Raw genomic sequence first — 19,603 nt, forward strand, 5'->3', positions numbered from 1 at the left:
CAAGAGTACAAGCAAACTCTAGAGGAGTAGCAGTATATGGAAGCATAAATAGGTTGCAGCCTTAGACCTACAGGGCAGAGTTTGGCTTTTTAATCCATTCACTTTCCTCTGACCGACATGGGGACTTGAGTGGCACAGGGCGAGAGGTCGACAGGGATTGGCTGTAGTAGCTCTATAGACTGGGACTCAAGACTATAATACCCATGATTCATAGGTCAGTGTCCTCTCTGAGCCCGGTCAAGCCACTGGGGTTGGCGTCTGGGATAGGGGAATCAAACTGGGGTCAAACTGGCTTTAAGAACTGCATTACAAAGAGACCCAAAGACACACACACACACACACACACACACACACACACACACACACACACACACACACACACACACACACACACACACACAAAAATCTACATGACTATCTGTTCCTCCACCTCTGCTAACCCCCCTTTTCCCAGAGGGAAATGATTGACAGTCATACCCTTAACACTGACACACTGACAGCCACAGCTTAGCTTCTTTGCTATGTGGGCTGAGGTGTGTGTACATGTGTGCATGTTTGTGTGCGTTAGCCGGTATTGGCGGGGTTATGGTCAAGGAGGGTCACACTGTGTTGTGACTGACATTCCTGACAGACTGCTGGTGATGTTGTGTATGGGGTCGTCTATTATGAAGTGTGAGTCAGTTTGTTTGTATCTGACAAAGACAGAAAACAGTAAAAACAAAAGTAAAGACAGAAGAGCAAGAGGCTCAATTTCAGGTGGTATACTAATAAACTTTAATCTCAGTGGTTATGCCAAACTCCTCATTATTTTCTAGCTTTCTTGCACTAAAACACGAGGCTCACTCATTATTTCGTCTTCCTTCATCCCACTTGAAGAGACCAAAAGCAGTGCTGCTCGCAAGCAAATCTTATTTTGTCTGTCAGCAGTAGTTACTCTTCTATCCTGTTTGTTTCAGACCTTTTCTTTATCTTTCTTCGCTAACAAGCCATGCTTTTATCTCATCTGCCTCTCCTGCTCTTGTTCCCCTTCTCCCTGTAGTCTATTAAGCCCCACTATTAATTTATGTGTGCGTGCTCGTATGTGTGTCTGCATGTGTGCCTGTCAGAGAGAGTTCATTTGAATTTCCCTTCAATCACTTTCTATTATCCAGGTGATAAATCAGCAGGGCTGACAGCACCCTCGCCCATCCGTGCTGCCCTGGGTCCAAATGCTCATCCCAGTACCAAACAGTTTACACTACGATATAGACAAAGATCAAGGAGACTGATATTATCGATTTTTCTCTCCTCAAAATTGTCTCCATTTTGCCCAGATTCAAGTCTAACCTGTGGCCTTTTGCTGTGTACCTTCCCCTGCTCTCTCTGCTCTCTGCTCTCTCTGCACTGTGCCCCCCCCCCCCCCCCCCCCCCCCCCCCAAAAAAATATCCTCATCTATGTGAAAGGCTTGAAGAAACAGAGAGGTCAGATGTTCACAATGCACCCTACCACTCCTTATAACAGACCTACAGACTGTTACATCTTTCATTTCTGTCTATATCATCAAACTGATAAAGACTTCACAAGCCCATTTCTTCCAGCAAAGGATGCAGATCTTAGAATGCACCACTGAAGTTTCATTGAAAAAAATGTGTTTGGCCCGAATGTGTTTGGACCAGTTTAATCTGCAGATTAGCAGACATATTGTGCCGTAGAGAGGGCAGGGGGATGTATGCGGGGCTAACTCATGCCCTGTGTTCACTGCAAAACATCCCCCATGAGTGACATAGAGGGGCAGCAACAGTAGATGGGGATCTCAGAAAAAAAATGTTAAATAGTCATCAGCATTTCACAAAGTCTGAGCAAAATTGATTTTCATAGATAATTTCACCTATGTGCATATCTTTGCCCTGCTCAGTACTTCCTGCTTTCAATAATACCTGGAACACAACTGATGAGGACCATGGGCAGTGTGTTTTTTAAATTCATTATACCTTGTAAATATTTCATTTGGGCTCAGATCATCACCATAACTGACTAGAATTCATCTTAATTCAGCTGGTTCATGTCATCATTGCCCCACCATTTTTTCGCCACACAACAACAAATGAATCAAGAGAAAACAAATACTTAGGAATCTAGAAATAGGGCTAAATTCATCAGTTTATAGCAATAGCTTAATAAACTATCCTGAACTAAATCCATTCATATGAATGCGTGAGTGTGTCCAAACTTTTGACTGGAACTGTAAATATACACATACACACATATATAAATTAAAACTTAAGTATTTAATGATCATGCTTAAATTTGTGTTCAATGACATCAACTTGTTTTTTTCTTTTAAGCGTGAATAGTCTCTCATTTTCTGTGAGGTTTGATAGAAAGAAAAATATCAGACTTTGTGTTATTGTGCGGCCTCATGACTCATATGGAGTTGAGCTCCATATGAGTCGCCTGTTTGGAAATGAGTATCCTCCCCGTGTTGCCACACTCAGTTTGAGCGCAGATAAATTCCTTCCCCACAATCCCTGCCTCAGTTTGTGGGCCACTGAGGGAATTGTATTTGTTTATTGTCAAGCAATTTTCCATCAGGAGCACACGAGACAATGTGGCGAAAGAGAGACAGAGCGAGAGAGAGAGAGAGAGAGAGAGAGAGAGAGAGAGAGAGAGAGAGAGAGAGAGAGAGAGAGTGGAAGATGGAGAAATCAGGGGCTATTTTGGAAGTGGTGAAAATGGGAAATACTATTATGCAAATGGTACAAACAGGGCCAGTCTGCCTGTGTGTTTATTTGTATGTTTGTGTGCGTGCAGTGTGTGTGTGTGTGTGTGTGTGTGTGTGTGTGTGTGTGTGTGTGTGTGTGTGTGTGTGTGTGTGTCAGAGGCTGATTTGGGCTCATTTGTCCCATTTCTGACTCAGCAGATGTACCTGCTGTGTGGAAGTGGGACGGTGATAGAATGAATGAGACAAAAACTTTGTGGAGATGATTTTAAAGAGCTTAAGTGTTATGATAAAGGACTGTGCAGGTGTATAGCATGTTAGGTTTTTATTTATTTTTTTTTTATTTTTGTTATTTCTGCTCAAAAAGACACCATTGATGTAACAGCAAAGGGGAAAATATAGTGAAGCAGGCAGCAATAATCAACCAATGAGAAGCTTTATTCTAGAAAAAGTGCTGCATTATACATAAAACGGTGAAAAGAAAACACTGAAAACAGTGAGCACTGCTGCTGATGTGAAACTTCATTTAAGTAATGAACTGAAACGTGATCCAGACCCAGAGAGTCAGGGATCTGGATCACGTTTCAAACAATGTAAGGTTTGTGAGTTCGGTAACTTTTATCTCATTGGTCACAAACAAAAAACTTCAATTTACCAATTTCACAATGTTACAAAATGCTGGTGGGATGCTACTGCTGGCCTGAATGTGGCAGAGTGCGCTCAGATTTTCCCAGTGGAAGCATACTTTTTTCTTGGCTTGTTTCCTCTTACATTCTTTTCTCTGTTCCATTAATGTATTAAACAATTAATGTTTCCCTCGATCATTTCAGTCCCATTTCCTGCTTCCTCATTCCTCCTCTACAAATATTCTTTATATCTACCCTTTATGTCTACCAGGTCCCGCCCCCCCTGCCACCTTTACTTCCATCTTACCCTTATACAACCCCTCCCCACAATCATCACCAACCCCAAACGCCAACCCCTCCGTGGCCTGGCAGCTGCGTCCCTCCTCTTTGATGAGGGCTGATGGTGCTGTATGAGCGGTGGAATTGACAACATTTACGGGGGCGAATGAGAATGATCCATCTTCCTTAGCGGGCCTGTCACCCCACTGGCCAAACTTCATCATGGCCAATTACCACGGCAGACCCCTTCTTCTCTGGTGCTGCTGTTGCCTGGCCCTCATCTACCCATGGATACATGGACACATTAGACACCATTATACTAAGACAGAGAGCAGCCAAGAGAAAGGGGGGGTGAAGGTGTGTGCGTGTGTGTGTGTGTGTGTCTTGGTGGCAGTGGAGGGGCTGTGCAGTTATAGCACATATGATTGGGCAAAGAAACTACAGGTGTGATGTGTTTGATGTGTGAGTGAAACGAGGGCTTAAAAGTGTGTCTGAAGTCCAAAGAGAGAGAGAGAAAGAGAGAGAGTGAGCGAGGATGTGTGTAGTGTACTGCGTAAGCTCTTATTTGGCAGGTCACAGTCCAGTGGTTGTGTTGTGTGTTGACGAGCACAGGGGTGTTTAAGAGGTCAGTGAGCACAAACACACGCCTACACTTACACCTCCACACACACAGATGCAGACGTATTAAAAGGGTCAGTGCAAAACTCTCACCTCATCACCTAAAGGAAATTCTGATTGGTGTCATTAGTGTATACACACACACACACACACACACACTGTTTCTCTCTCTGAAATACACACACACACATAGTTTAACAGTAACAGAATGAGGGAAAACTACAGAAGGAACTTAATGCTATAAAGTGCAATATTTAATTTGCTCATTTTTTAAGTCTTACAGTAGGAACAATTTGAGGTTCAGTGTGTTGGTCGAGTATGCTTCAAAATGCGTAAACTTTATCCAAATGACAGTATGATCACTTGCCTCAAAGCAATGAACATAAATTTCAAAGTCACCAAGAATGTACTTAAACATTTAATTGTAAGCTCCCTATTTTATTTTTGGTGCACCTCTGTTCCACGCTGACTTAGTTATGATGTTCCTTCCTTTTTTTGCAGTTTTAGGAACAGGTCATCTTAAACCTCCTGATGCTGCCTAAGAATGAGAGCCAAGCTTGTACAGCGCTGTATACTAAGCTCTGAGCTTTTTTTTGTTCTTAGTGCCTCTTCATGATTGCATTTGTGCACAATTGAGCTCATTTCTGCACAGGTTTTTTTCTTGTTTCTGCAATCAAATTATTACCCTCTAGCAAATGCTCAGACAGAACAGCATGCAAATATACGAACAAATGCACACACACAAAGTCAGCAGACAGATCGTTTGCCCATCATGAGATTCTTCTGTTTAGTCTTAATGTAGTTGGCCATCACTTTAAATAACAACACGTACACAGTAATGTGTGTGTATCCATGACTTCAGAGGGCAAAACATGACTCCAACCTTTACCAAAAGTACTGCTTGCCTAACCCTAACATTAAAATGTGTATTCATCTTAAAATGTAATTATTTGCACTGTGGGGATTTTGTCCCACTCAGGGGTATGTCCCCAATATGTGACTGTGTACACTGATTTAAGTCCCCACAAAATGAGTAATGCCTTGGCCCCACACACACACACACACACACACACACACACACACACACACACACACACACACACACACACACACACACACACACACACTAGCATAAGTCTGGCAGAGGGATGAGGATGGATGGTTAGTGGCTCTGTGGTGAGGTCAAACACAGGTGAGCGGACAGTTTCCATTATCCACCCATCTCACTGCTTTTCAGCTAGACTGTCTGTATTACTCAAAGATCATAATCCACATTTTGGACAGTGAGTTATTTTAATTTTGTGTACTGGATGACCATAGTGTATGATTTTAGTTTTCTATTTATTGTTTTGTGAATTCAACATTTGGAGAAAAGGAAATCAAAAGTGACAATTTTTGAGGAATAGAATGGATTTGGTCATCTCCTGTCATGTGTTTGTATTATTACCTATTGTGCTTTTTTTTTTTTTTTTTTTTTAATCAGAGTCACACAGGACACACTGTGAATGTGTCCAAACTTTTGACTGTTACTGTAAAATATTTTCTCCTGTTCCATTATCATATGTTCCTTTATTTCCTTTCAGCCTCTTTTTTCTTTAAATTCAGTATTATTTTGTTTCTAAAGAGAGTTTTTATGAGAGTTTGAACAGAGAATATAACCTGTACAACTAGTCAGCCACACATTGTGTTGTCACTTCAGCCTCCTCTATGTGCTTTTTAAGTTTTAGTGTGTGTGTATATTGGTTAATGCCACTGGGAGAACATGTGTACGTGTGCTGTGATGATCACAGTTCTTATTCTTGTTGGTATCTGGGGAGACAAGAGGCTTTGTGTTAGCCGTGGTCTATGTAATGCCAGCGTGTTTGTGTGGATATATATAAGTGTGTCTATGGATCCTATGTGTGTGTGAGGGTGAGAGGGATGAAGAGAAAGAGCAAGCTGATCCTGTGGTTATAGACTGTTGGACTTGGTTGTACAGTAAATCCCTGTCTTTGTAAACAGATCAATAAACTCTCAGCTGTAGGTGTGCTTCTGTATGTCCATGTGCGTGCGTGCGTGCGTGCGTGTGTGCGCTAAAGCGCTTTTGCTCTCCGCTATGAGGAAGCTGCAGCATGCTGGAAATGTATCAGGATATAACAAACACCTCATCCATGTTAGCTTTAGCAGCAAGCCTCACATGTACTTGTTTTGATTTGTTAATAAATTTACTCGCTCTCCTCTTCCTGCTTTTTTACAGACGTCAGATTATTCGGCCATGGCCTCACTTGCAGGAGGACTGGACGAGATGAAGAACAGTTTGGCGAACCCAGGCACAGGGGCAGAGTTAGGAGCCAGCGTCTCCGGGCCACAGTCCTACTCACTAGTTCCAGGTAAAAATTACACCTCACTAATACTCTTAAGCTCTGATAGACATTTGTAAACCTGATTAAGAAATTACTACATAAAAAGGTTCTCATCTAGATTTTCCCAAAAAGGTTTGTACACAGCTATTTTTTAATCTCAGCTTCATCTGGTAATGACATGTTCCTGTTCAGTTTCTGTACACTTTTCTTTCCTTCGTGTTGCTTTTGCCTTTTTTGGCGGTAAACTTCTGAGAATTGGAATGTTTTATTGTGAACATTTTATTAATGGAAGAGACTAAAACAGTGGTGCAAACTATTACATTTATAAGAGTCATTTCCCATAAACCAATCATCAGAGATGAGGAGTGAGATAATGCAGGATTTATAAAATCACTATCCTCTCCTTTGTGGATACATAAAAAAATTTCTGAATGGTGATTTTTAAAAAAGTAAAAGAGAGAAAGGAAGGAAATTTTTTTTTTCAGGATTAAAATATGGTTTGCCTAGCTAAACTCTTGCTGTGTGATCCCATAATTCACACATAAAAATGCCATAAAATATTTCAATAGGAAGACAAAACTCTAGCATTTTATACTTTATAGTGAAGCCTTAGCTGGAGCTCTGACAGTCGTATTTAAAAAAAAAAAACACACACACACACAGAGTAAGGTAAATGCTTTTTAAGTCTACCTCAGCAGTGGCAGGAGCGCCACAATTCTCGGGGCTTAAAGAGCTTAACGCTTTGGATCTCAAAGCAGGAAGGAAACTCAGAGGAAAGGAGGAAAAGAAAGGCGGAAGGATGGATGAAAAGTGAAAGCCTCATCTATTCCTCTTTTTCCATTTAGGGGCACTGGGAGAGGCGGTGGTTAATTAAGAGTAGACCAGGGAGCACTTGGACAAGGCTTTGACGTTCCCATCTGTAATGAGGGGAATCATAGAGCTGGGAATTTGGGATATCTGGGAATGGGCTCGTTTTTGCCGTCTGAAACCACTGAGGAATATTACCTGCTTGTGCTGGAAGAGAGAAAGAGCGGGACACAGAGTGTGTGAGGAAAAGAGAGCGAGATAAAATTTCCATTTCTGCTTATGCATGCAAACACACACATTCACATTCTGTTGCGCACACACCTTCTGAATGTTATGCATACATTTCCTTGCCTGTCTCTTCCCTGAGAATAGAGCTCCCTCAAGGGGATCAGGCGTCTGTGTTTGACGCAATGTTATTGCATCCTTGAAGTGGTGATACACTGGACACATGCTGTAGAGCAACATTCATGTTCTCAATCCTCCTTTCTGAGGTATTTCCAAATCTGTAGGAGCATTTTATTTTGTCCTGAACTTCACCTACTACTATAACTCAAATGCACAAAGGGACACACTGCACACACTTGATCCCTCCACGTTTGACATGTGTTGCTCTGATGGCTGTTTGATATGGGAGAGTTAGATAGGCAGACAGTATGAGAGTAAGAGAGGCAGAGGATGTGTGTTCATCTGTAGCTGCAAGTGAGCGTGGAGGAGACTTGTACTTGTTCGTTGACCTCTACAGCAAAGCTGTGGAGAACAGATACATCAATACAACTGGCATACATATGCACAAATACACTCTGTGCGCTTTCATGTACATACACACTCGTGCATATACGCAGACACACACCTCAGAGGATCTGGCCCTGTCTGCCCCCTCTAAGTTGGGCTGTAGAGAGTCCATCTCTCCTCTTTCTCAGCCTCTCCTCCCTCTCCTCCTTGCCCTGTGCACTGACCCTGAGCGGATGAGTAGCCCGTCTGCACTAATGCCTCGCTGTCGCATCAAACACCGAGAAAAACTTTACTACACGAGACAGGAGAGAGGAAGCGGAGAGGGACAGAGAGAGGCTGGAGTAGAGAAGCAATCTGTGAGGGAGAAACACAAGTAGGGAGGGAAGTGAAGAGGCAAATAGGAAATAAAGAGGACAGAAAAATGAAAGGATTAGATGTAAGATTTTTTGTCGATTTGTAACCACAAATGCTCTATTTTTCTTTTATTGCTCTATTTGTCCGTGTTCCCACACTGGGGAAAATGGACAGATGGGATGCTAGATGTTGACTGGTGGTCAATGTGAGAGCAAAATTGTAACAACAGTAAAATCTACATGAACAATTATTTTTTTATTTCCAAATATTTTGTATCATTCTTGCTAAAATGTAATTGTAGGCCACATTACCCACAGAGATGGCAGTGTTGGTCTGCCATTCAACTACTTGGATGTTTGATTGATGTTTATGAAACTCAAAATTTTAATCTAGTGTTGAGTGAAATGACTCAACAAATATTGGATGGGTTGCCATCCATCCATCCATCTCCCATTTATCTGGCAGCAATCTAAGCAGTGATGCCCAGACTTCCCTCTCCCTGGCCACCTCCTCTATCTTTTTTGTGTAAAGCCAATGCATTCCCAAGCCAATCAAAAGATATAATCTCGCCAGCTTGTCCTGGGTCTGTCCTGGGACCTCATCCCAGAACAACTCACCTAAGAAGCATCCCGGAAGCCCCCAGTCAGCTGCCTGGACTGCCTCAAGTGGCTACTTTCAATGTGGAGGAGTAGCAGTTCTTCTCTGAGCCTCTCCCAGATGACTGAACTCCTCACCCCATTTCTAAGGCTGACCCCAGACATCGTTTGGTGGAAGCTCATTTCTACCCTCATCTCCTTGATGAGGTGAGGATAGAGTAGGGTGAGGGTAGGAATGTAGCTCAACCAGTAAACTGACAGCTTTGCTTTCACACTCAGCTCTCTTCCCTTGCAGCAACTGGTATAGCATCTACATCACTGCAGATGCTGCCCTAATCCATCTGACAGTCTCCTGCCCCCCCCCCCCCCCCCCCCCACACACACACACACACACACACACTTGTGAATAAGACCCTGAGATACTAAAACTACTCCACTTGGGGCAGCAATTGGTTCCCAGCCTGGAGGGAGCACTCCACCTGTTTCCAGCTAAGAACCACTGTATCTCACTTGGAGGTGCTAATTACCATCCCAGACATTTCACATGGCAGTGCAAGAGGAGGCCATGGTTCAATGAAGCCAACAAAACCACATCATCTGCCAAGCAGATGATGTGATATCGTGATACCTCCACCCTTTGGCTGTGCCTAGAAATGGTCCATAAAAGTTATGAACAGAATTGATGACAAAAAGCAGCCCTGACCAGCTAAAAATCCTTTTATTCCAATGTATTAGTATGCCAACAGCAGCAGTTAGCCTAAAACAGCATTGTTCTACTTTGGTTGGCTGAATTTGGCTGATACTAATTTTGGCTAGTATCCCATGTAAAACATGCTTACTGAAAAAAAAAATATGAATAGAGTAGATGCATGTACTACCAATAGCTGAACAAGCAAGGTGTAGATTTGACTGGAAAACCACAGCAGCCAAACCCTAAAGCACACCCTGCTTATTGTTTATTATTTTCTTTAAATTGAATCATAATTTCTCTTCATCATGCAGCATTGAAGAATACGACAAAAAAAAAAAAAAAAACTCAAACTCTTGAGGAAAACATTTACTGAGGTAATAAATAAAGTGAGCAGTGGAATGAGTTTCTCAAAGACTACACACTCAGACATGCTTTTACTACCAGAAGAGTCGCCCTCTATTGGTCATTATCTGTAATACTGGTTCAAGGCGCTTTAGCAGTGGTTTTACTATTCATGCCAATATGCTACATCCAACGTTTTTATGTTTACATTCTTTATGCTTTCTTCAATGTATGTACCATATTTTTAAACAAATATAAAGAAAGATGCAGTTTTCAGGCAGTTTATGAATTACTCAAAATAGCACAACATTTAAATTCCTCTATATACAGTGTGACATCATGGGTCTAGGTGGCCGTACTGAATGATAAGCATTTATGTTAGAAGGCTGAGGGAATTAGGCTGTAAAATACTTTTGAACACAGAACATTTACTTGCAATGGCGAAAACTAATACTGTGATACTGATTTCACTCAACTTCTTCTTCTGGCTGCTCCCTTTAGGGGTCACCACAGTGGATCATCTGCCTCCATCTTACCCTATCCCTAGCATCCTCCTCTGTCGAACCAACCCTCTGCGTGTCCTCCATCTTCTCTGTGGTCTTCCTCTTTCCCCCCCTGCCTGGCAACTACATCTTCAGCATCCTTTGTCTACTATATCCACCATCCCTCCTCTGCACATCTCAGCCTTGCCTCTCTAACTTTGTCTCATATAAAGAAATATTTATCTACCACTGCTGTTGACCTTCTAGCACTTATCCCTCCTCTCTTTCTCTTACTTGTTTCCTGTTTATTGCTTCTTGCCATTTCCCGTTCCTCTTGTCTTTTATGTTCTGTATTTTCCTCTCCCAAACTCATTCCCCTTTCCTCCCCCTCCTTCTCCTCCTCCTCACTTAGTTAGTGGTGGTTAAGTGGAGGGGAAGTGAATGGGACTGATGGTGTTAGAGTCTGAGCTGTTTATGATGATGATAAATGTGTGTGAGCAGGGTGAAGGAGGAGGGTGTTGATGTATGTGTGCGTGGTTGAGTGTGTGTATATGATGATGATGAATGGAGGGCACCCTCTCCGCGCACTCCCAATGTCTACTGCGTGCAAACATAGAGAAATGATTTGGGTCGACACACTGTCATGTAGTCTAATGCAGTTATATATCCTATCCACCAAGTGACAGACAGAGGAAGGAGGGGGAGGTTCAGGTAACAAGAGATGGGGGAACTTGGTAAATTAATAGATGCCAGGGGATGGAAAACAAGAAGGGAGGAAACAAAAGGGAAAAGGATGTCCTGAATAAATATGCTCCTGCATGATTTAGTAAAAAAAATAAATAAATAAAAAACACTGCTAGAAGCCTAATATTTTTAGGGTGACTTTTTTTTTTTTTAACCCTTTAACACCACAACATTTATTTTGAATCTTCAATATAATTACTGTCAGGGGTGTTAAGTGACAAATAAGATGTTCTCTTCTTACTGTAGTTGCCCCTCTTAATAGCACAGAAGGAATGACTAATAACATAAAAATGTGTGTTCATTTTTAGCTACTTCACAAGTTTATTCATCTGAATACAGTCATTATTGTTGTCATGAGTAATACCAGTGATTTACCTGCTATTGTGTCAGCCTCCATGGTCACTATGATCTCTGTATTCATAGCATTTATTCTCTAAATGAATTTGACAGTGGACTTTGGAAAATGTGTTTTAGTGCTGAATGTCTTCTGGTCCAACAAGGGACAATTGAAGGTCAATGAACACAGGTACCAAAACAAAGAAGTATTAATATGATGATGATAAGTTAGTAATAGTGTTGGTAGCAGTAAGACGCTGATGACAGCAAACATGTGTGTGTGTGTTTGTGTTTGATTACAGGTCGAGATCTAGCCAGCACCACTCTGCCAGGCTACCCTCCTCATGTCCCGCCCACTGGACAGGGCAGCTACTCCACCCCCTCCCTCACTGGAATGGTACCTGGTGAGTACACACACATGTACACAGAGTCATGTTTCCATCATTATACACTGACTTAAGGAGACTTACCTTCACCAGTAAGCATCATAACTATGACCACCCTAAACCTATCCTGAAAGCAAGTCTTCATAGTGAAATTAATACATTTGCATTACTGGGAACTTATTTTATTTCCCCAAACTGGGACATGTCACTAAAATACGAGTAATAGTACATACACACACACACACACACACACACACACTTACTAAAGCTGTTTTACTTTTATTATACATGGCTTTCCCTTACAGTAACTGTGTCATCTCTTGCCACACATCATATCAACTCATCTCTTCTTAAACATCCTCTAAGCTCTAACTGGATGTTTGTTGGAGCCTGTGTGTATTCAGGGGCTGTAGTTAGCTTTACTACTTCCTCTTTCTTGTCTGTCTACACTATGGGTGACAGTGCTCCCAGGGGGTGGTGCGTGTGTCTGTTTGTGTGCATATATTTGTGTGTTTGTGCCTCTGTGTGTGTGTGTATCATTAGAAACCAGCCACAGTAGCACAGCTGTCCCTCCTCAACATTAGTAATTTGTTTTTAATGAGAATCACCAGTGACCCACGACTAATTCATTCATTCCCTTCCACTCCGCCTTCTACGATGCTTTTGTGTTTCAATCCTCAGCCGCTATTCTTGTTCTCTTGCTCACGCTCTCTCTCAGAGTTGCACTGGTGGTCATGGTCAGTGTGTAATCTACTGCAGAAAAATAAAGGGACAGACACAAACAGCAGTGAAATAAAGTCAAAAAAACAACTCTGTTTACAAGTTGTTGTCTCTGTGTATTCCCAATCATTCAGTCTGTGACACACACACACCCATAGGTTGACACACAGAAACACACACTCTCAGTGGACATGTAGGAACAGCACGTCTAAAGATGGGTAACCCTGTCACCCTGTCCCCCTGCGCTCACCCCGTCCTGTCCTCAGGTTTGACAGCATATTTGTGTGTATGTGTGTGTGTTCGGTTTGGTGGATGTTTATGTGTGTGCTGCAATTGTTTGTGTGTATGTGTGTTTGTTTTTGACAGTGTGTGTGTGTGTGTGTATGTGTGTGTGTGTGTGTGTGTGACCTTGACACCGAGCTACACCAGGGAGACCCCTGAGCCTTCTTTCCCCTCCTCTCTCCCCTCCGCCCCTCGTCTCCTAAACAACCTGACACATTGCCGTCACTACGGTGATGACAAGGGAGAGGATGTTCGCACCCAGGGATGCCATGGAGACAACATCCCGACCCCACCTGACAGACGCAGCTAAACACACACATAAGTACACACACTAGCACAAAGAAAACTTGTTTTGTACACAAACACACACACACACGCGCACGCACACACACACACACACACACACACACACACACACACACACACACACACACACACACACACACACATTTCTCAGCGAATTTTCAAAGCTGCCCGAATCCTTGAACTGACTGGAATGAGTTGAGGAGATAATCTACAAACTTTGCTTCTCCAGCTTCGGCATGTTTTATCTCAGCACTTCTCAGGCAAATTATCCTCCTTTTTGTTCACTCTGTCTAATATCATACCTTCATTAAGCAAGCAACTCTCTTCTGCTGTTCGCCTTCTCCCTCTCTGTCTCTCTGTCTTTCTCTCTGCAGCAGGGGGGCTGACACTCAGAGGGGGTGTAGGAGAGCAGTGAGGCAGAACCGACAGAACGAGAAGGAGAGAGGAGGAATGGGTGGTGGTGGTGGTAGTGGTGGTGGGAGGTGGATGGAGGGAGGGGGCATCAGGGTCTGTGACTGTCAGCTATGGGAGAGGGATCCCCTGGGAGGAGTGAAGGTTCAGGAGAAAAGAAAGAAAGAGCAAAAGAGTGAAAAAAGAGAGCAAGTCAACAGAGATATGTGGGGGGAAAAAAGAGAAGAAGAAATGGAGGAGAATGTTGTTTTGATGTGAAGGGTGACGGGCGGGCTGCAGTCAGGCGGGCCAGAGGACGGGAGAGAAAAATAAAGAGGAAGGGGTGAAGGGATGGCAAGAGGAAGAGTAGACCCCAGACAGTAAGTATTAAATGAGGGAGAAAAGCTACGCTATCATCCACTGCATGGCAGGACCACTACATTTGCGCTGAGCTCTCCAGTTCTGTCACTATCAACTAGTCTGCAAACCATTCTGATGAACACAAGAGTCCAGTTAAAGCTTCACTGAGTACAAAGTATTTCCACAAACATGTCTCTAAAACTTTAATGTGTTCCTGCCAAATGAGATATGTATAATGTGTGTGTGTGTGTGTGTGTGTGTGTGTGTGTGTGTGTGTGGGGGGGGGGTCTATGTAAGGATAATATTCTGAATCTTATCCAAGACTGTGCTTGCCTTCACCTAACTTGAAACCAAATTTTTTTTTAGTGGCAGCCTGTTACAGACAGAATCGTCCTCACTATACTGTTTTAAACATGCTGTCTGTCTCTATTTTCCATTCTCTTTCAGGGGGAGATTTTTCTGGAAGTCCATATTCCCATCCGCAGTATTCAACGTACAATGAATCATGGAGATTTCCTAACCCCAGCCTATTAGGTTGGTGTAGCCCATATTGTTTATTGTAGCGTATTCTGTTAGTCAGTAATTGTATCAGTGAGTTTCATTTCATTCCACCTTACATCCCACTTCCAGCCTCTCTAATACCATCTTGTACTTTTCTTTCATGGCATTACGTTTCATTCTTTGCTGTACTGTAGCACACAGTCCTGCAGAGGGTTTGTTTGTTTGTTTGTTTTTTAAAGACAGGCATTTTGAGGCGTGAATGGATTTGAAGAACAGATATAGCATGTGAGGAAGGAACTGATTAGGAGACATTCTGGGATTTCTGGAATTTGGCTATATAATGTAATGGAGGAAGCTGACTCCAATCACCTATTGTTTCATGTTTCATGCAATCACCTTTACATTAAAAATGAAGACCAAAAAAATTAAGTTAGTAATATAATATATAACAAAATATAGATTTGTGGAAGTAGTTTCACCTTTATGTTTTGTAAATTTGCATTTATAGCACATTCACTCCCAAACAGTCATTAATGAGCAGGCAAGAATTACCTTAAAATACACAAAATATTCTGAGACAACCTGGAAGAGGATGTGACAACAGAAAATTTGTTGCATAAATGTTACTTGAACTTCCAAAACCTTTGATTTGATTCTCTTTCTGAAAGACACCCCAAAACTGTCTTTACATCTCTGCATCAGTGTTTAAGAGGAGGCATTAACCCTGAGCTAAAACACTCAGTATCAAAGTCATTGTCTAAGCAGCCATTTCAGGGGTCATGATTAAAGGTGAAACGGTCAGAAGGTGATGGTTTAAAAGGTCAATAGGTGAGAGAGGTCAGGCTGTGATGACCTTTGGTTTGCCCCCACCCTTTCCTCTCCTCACCTCTCCTTTTCCCCACCTTCTCTGCATCCCTCTGTCCTCAGTGTTTCAGCAGGATTATGGGTCTCTCCTGGGGACGGAAATCGGCTGCTCCTCCAGTCTCTTCACCAGCCAGGCAGGACAGATGCAAGGTAGGTGGAGAAAGAAAAAAGGAGAGAGTAAAAGAGAAACAAGTGCGTAGCATGTGTGAGCATGCAGGTGCTGCATATGCACAGGGGGAGATGCGGTGATGAGAAAAGACGATAGCAGAGCATGCAAAAAAAAGGAAAAGGCAGTGTGACTGTAAGGGAAGTTTATGATAACGGATGAGTGAACACATAATATGGGGACAAGATGCACATTAGGAGACACTGAAAGGCTTAAGATTGAAGGCAGGGGAAGGGAGAATCCGTGATACAAAAGAAAGGATAAGGAAAGGATGAGGAAAATGGTGTGGCATGAAAGAAAGGAGAGCTTTTTAAAAAAAAAAGAGGCAAAAGGGGAGAGAGGGCGCCTGAAGCCTTGAGTGAGACTAAATAGTTTGTCAGGTCGGCTTAATGCCTCACTTCCCCAAAGAGGCTCCTGAGATTACCTGGACTGTGGACAGACATAACCTGTCAACACACAGCTAGGCTGATTGATGGAAGGAACAGAGACAGGTGTGTATGTGTGTGTGTGTGTGCAGGTGACTTTTTTTCTGTGTGTGTTAAAGTGTGTGAGTGTGGGTTTCTGTGTGTCTTTGGGGTTACAGTATTGAATTGACCTCTCCCTTGGGGAGAGAATAGACTCAAGGGATCAGTAGTAGTAGAGCTGTGCTCAGTGTGTCAGCTTAGACTGTCACGAAGACGGTGTGTGAAAGAGGGAGAGACTGAAAGAGTCGGGGAGTTAATTTTATTGGCTGTACATGAAAAAGAGACTATTTTTTCTGTCATTAGCTCCATCAGTTCATGTCATCTCATCCTTGCCTTTCACTGCTCACATTCAAAGTAAAATATAATCTTAACAGAAAATTGAAGCTGCTCATTTCACATTTACACCGTATTTAAGCAGCCCACAAGTTGTTAAAGGAGAATTCAGATTTATTACAGCTGTCTCGCTATTTTTTTTTTTTTTTGTCATTTTAACCATCAAGTCTAACTGTAATAAAAAAAATTATTCTCACCAAGTTAATTGCTGTGATCTGTCAGTGTGATGACATTGCGACAGAAGTCCACGGGAAAGAGAAATGAGCAAAAGAACAAGACAATCATATAACAAATCTCCAGATTAGCCAAACTTATTTGAAAGAGAAAGTACTTTTTTCTGTCTATTCAGGAATAATTGCCTACATTATTGCTGAGTTCACTTTCAGTTTTACCTGGTTTACAGCTGCTAATCAGTATTTGTCAAATATAGTGAATGAATCAAATGAAAGCAATTTCTTTCATTTTCATTTTTTTTCTTTTGAAATAATTTAAACTCTTTAAATACCAAAAATTCATAAATATTCCAAAATGTTTTTTTTTTTAATTCAGCCAACATCTGTTCAACTTGTTCAGTTTCTTATAAATGTATCCTCCCTGTCCAGACCCAAGCATCAAACAAGACACATTTAGCTGGTTAGTAAAGTATTTAGCAGCTAAAGAATTAGCTACTTTACAACCTATTTATGACCAAAAACCTCCTTGTGATTGCTCTGGTTGCTAACAGATTATCCTGGTCACCTGTAGTTTCCATGGGAGATGTAAATACTTGCTAATTAACCACTGAGTGGTATTGAGAAGATTGACAGACGGATTGGGATTGGCCACAGTGATCCGGTCGCTGCACTGGTCCATTGTGATGAAGATGTGAGCGTCAAAGCGAAGCTGTCAATTTACCTGTAGATCTACGTCCCTGCCCTCACCTATGGTCATGGGTGTTGGGTTGTGACCAAAAGAACAAGATTGCAAATACAAGCAGCGGAAATGAGTTTCCTCTGAAGGGTGGCTGGCCTCTCCCTTAGAGAGGGGGGTGAAGAGTGCAGTCATTCGAGAGGGGCTCAGAATAGAGCTGCTACTCCACAATATCAAAAGGAGCCAGTTGAGGTGGTTTGGGAATCTGACAAGGATGCCTCCTGGATGCCTCTTGGTGAGGTGTTCCAGGCATGTCCTACTGGGAGGAGGCCCCGAGGCAGACCCAGGACACGCTGGACAGATTATATCTCTCGGCGAGCCTGGGAACACCTCTATGTTCCCCCAGAAGGGCTGGAGGAGGTAGCTGGGGAAAGGGAGGTCTGGGTCTGGTGCTATTTTCACAGTTTTACTATTGCTTGGCAAGTAGAGTATTTTCAGACAAAGGCAACTTAGGGAATCTGCTGGCAACCAAAGCAATCACTCAGTTTGTTGGTGCAGCACTGCATACCTCTTTGTGACCAATTTCATCTAGCATAAGCAAGCAACCTCCAGCAACCACTCATCAACCAGCTGGAGATTTTTCCCTCATCACTGGTGGTTACTAGGTTACCAGGCTAAAAGGAGAGTTTTTATTAGACTCCATCAAATTTCCAGAAACACAACTCTTAATAAATGCTAATGTTGCTTTCTTTCTCTCTGTTAAAATGCTCGATACATGCCGTTTCAAAATAATATATCAGCTTTCTGGTTGCAGAAATGTTGTAACTCTTAAGTGGTCAAAATTGCAGGTATTAATAATCAGACTATGTAGACTAGAAAAAGACCAAGTTAAAATAAACTGGACTCATATTTTTTTTTTTTTTACATTTTTGTTAAGGGTCAGTTGAGATATTTAAAAGAGTTGTGTGCCTGTTTTTTTCTTCTTCTTCTTCAGGATCACCATATTATTATAGTGCAACATCACGAGGGGCGGGACCTGCTGCCACCGCTACAGCCTCCACCTACGACCGCCACTGACCCGTCCTGCTTAGACAGTAGGAGGCTGGGTGGGGAGGAGCAGGAGATGAGGGAGGGACGGATAGCATCGAAACTGCTCAGTACAAACTTGCCTACGCTCGGACTGCAAATAGGAGAAGATTTCAAATCTTTGACGTCAGTGAAGTTTGAATTTCCTTTGAGTGACACTTAAACCAACGAATACACTCCTGGGCTGCAGCACAATACTGTTTGGGTATACAATACTGTGAGGACACAGGTATGACAAGGTCAATATCTGATTTTGTAAACAAGTACATTTTGGAAATTTGGACCCTCCCACACTATCAAGCCTTCTAATCCTCATCTAGTTTTTAACCAGTCACAAACCAAAAGTCAGCGGACTGTGTGTAGCATTAAAACTATCTATATTGTGACCTTCTGGGCAAAATGTTGTTTTCTGGTTAGGAATATTTTTGATGAAATTATTTGAGCTGATTAGAGAAAAATCAACCTTTTCGAACAGTAGGCTATTTTTATGACCGCACATCAATCAATCAATTTTCTATGCCATGCTACAGTGAAGTAAAGACAATCCAATTATCATAACTTTGAATGACCAAAATCACCCATATCATTATCATTCTATACTTTCTGCTGCAGATTCAACACATTTCCTCTGGAATCGCAATGTTTAATAAATGAGATAATGTTATTTTAATGGGAGCATTCAGGGTCATAAATGTTCACCATGCCCCACCCCATTTGTTACTGTTATAGTTGTCAAAGTGTATTCAACTATCCAATCCAGGTTATTAAAAATATACAATGCTAATACAAACTCGTTTGTGTTACTAATGCATTATGCAGTACATAGGCTTGTGAGCATTGCCATCTCGCATTATAGTAATTTCTTTATTCTTTACTTTTTGGATTGGAAAAAGGTTAGAAGATAAGACTCTTTAAATGCTGTGTGTGATTCCTACTGCTGCCCCCCACACACACACTGCTTCAGCATGTAGAGAAATCCAAAGCTTGGCAGGCCTAAATATGGTTGCTAAACCATGGCTGGATGATGCTGTTCAGGGGTGGGGTTTAGTGAACAATCAGTTTTAGAATATGAAGTCAAGCATGATCCAGTATGATTCCCTAGTAAGAAAACTGTGTCCTCACATGATGGATGTATTAAGAAGAGCTGGATAATGGACGACAAAGTCCACAGATTCCGGCTCGGCTGAGGAGACTTTATAAATGTATAAATTCACAACAGAAAGATTACAGTCCAACCTTTAGAGGCAG

The 19,603-nt window shown here is 42.1% G+C and overlaps 1 protein-coding gene across 4 annotated transcripts in view; it reads left to right on the forward strand.

Annotated features, from left to right (window-relative positions):
- The window catches only part of pax5 (paired box 5), a 51,906-nt gene extending 33,224 nt beyond the window's left edge, over positions 1-18,682 (forward strand). For all 4 annotated transcript variants that reach the window (XM_030733061.1, XM_030733078.1, XM_030733069.1 and 1 more), the window contains exons 7-11: positions 6,459-6,591; positions 11,951-12,052; positions 14,540-14,626; positions 15,521-15,607; positions 18,264-18,682. In XM_030733061.1, coding sequence (XP_030588921.1) covers positions 6,459-6,591; positions 11,951-12,052; positions 14,540-14,626; positions 15,521-15,607; positions 18,264-18,346 — 492 coding nt within the window. In that variant the 3' untranslated portion in view covers positions 18,347-18,682. The remainder of the gene's footprint in view (positions 1-6,458; positions 6,592-11,950; positions 12,053-14,539; positions 14,627-15,520; positions 15,608-18,263) is intronic.
- Positions 18,683-19,603: the final 921 nt, after the last annotated feature.

Source organism: Archocentrus centrarchus, chromosome 1 (genome assembly GCF_007364275.1).
Source record: "Archocentrus centrarchus isolate MPI-CPG fArcCen1 chromosome 1, fArcCen1, whole genome shotgun sequence".
NCBI lineage: Eukaryota > Metazoa > Chordata > Actinopteri > Cichliformes > Cichlidae > Archocentrus > Archocentrus centrarchus.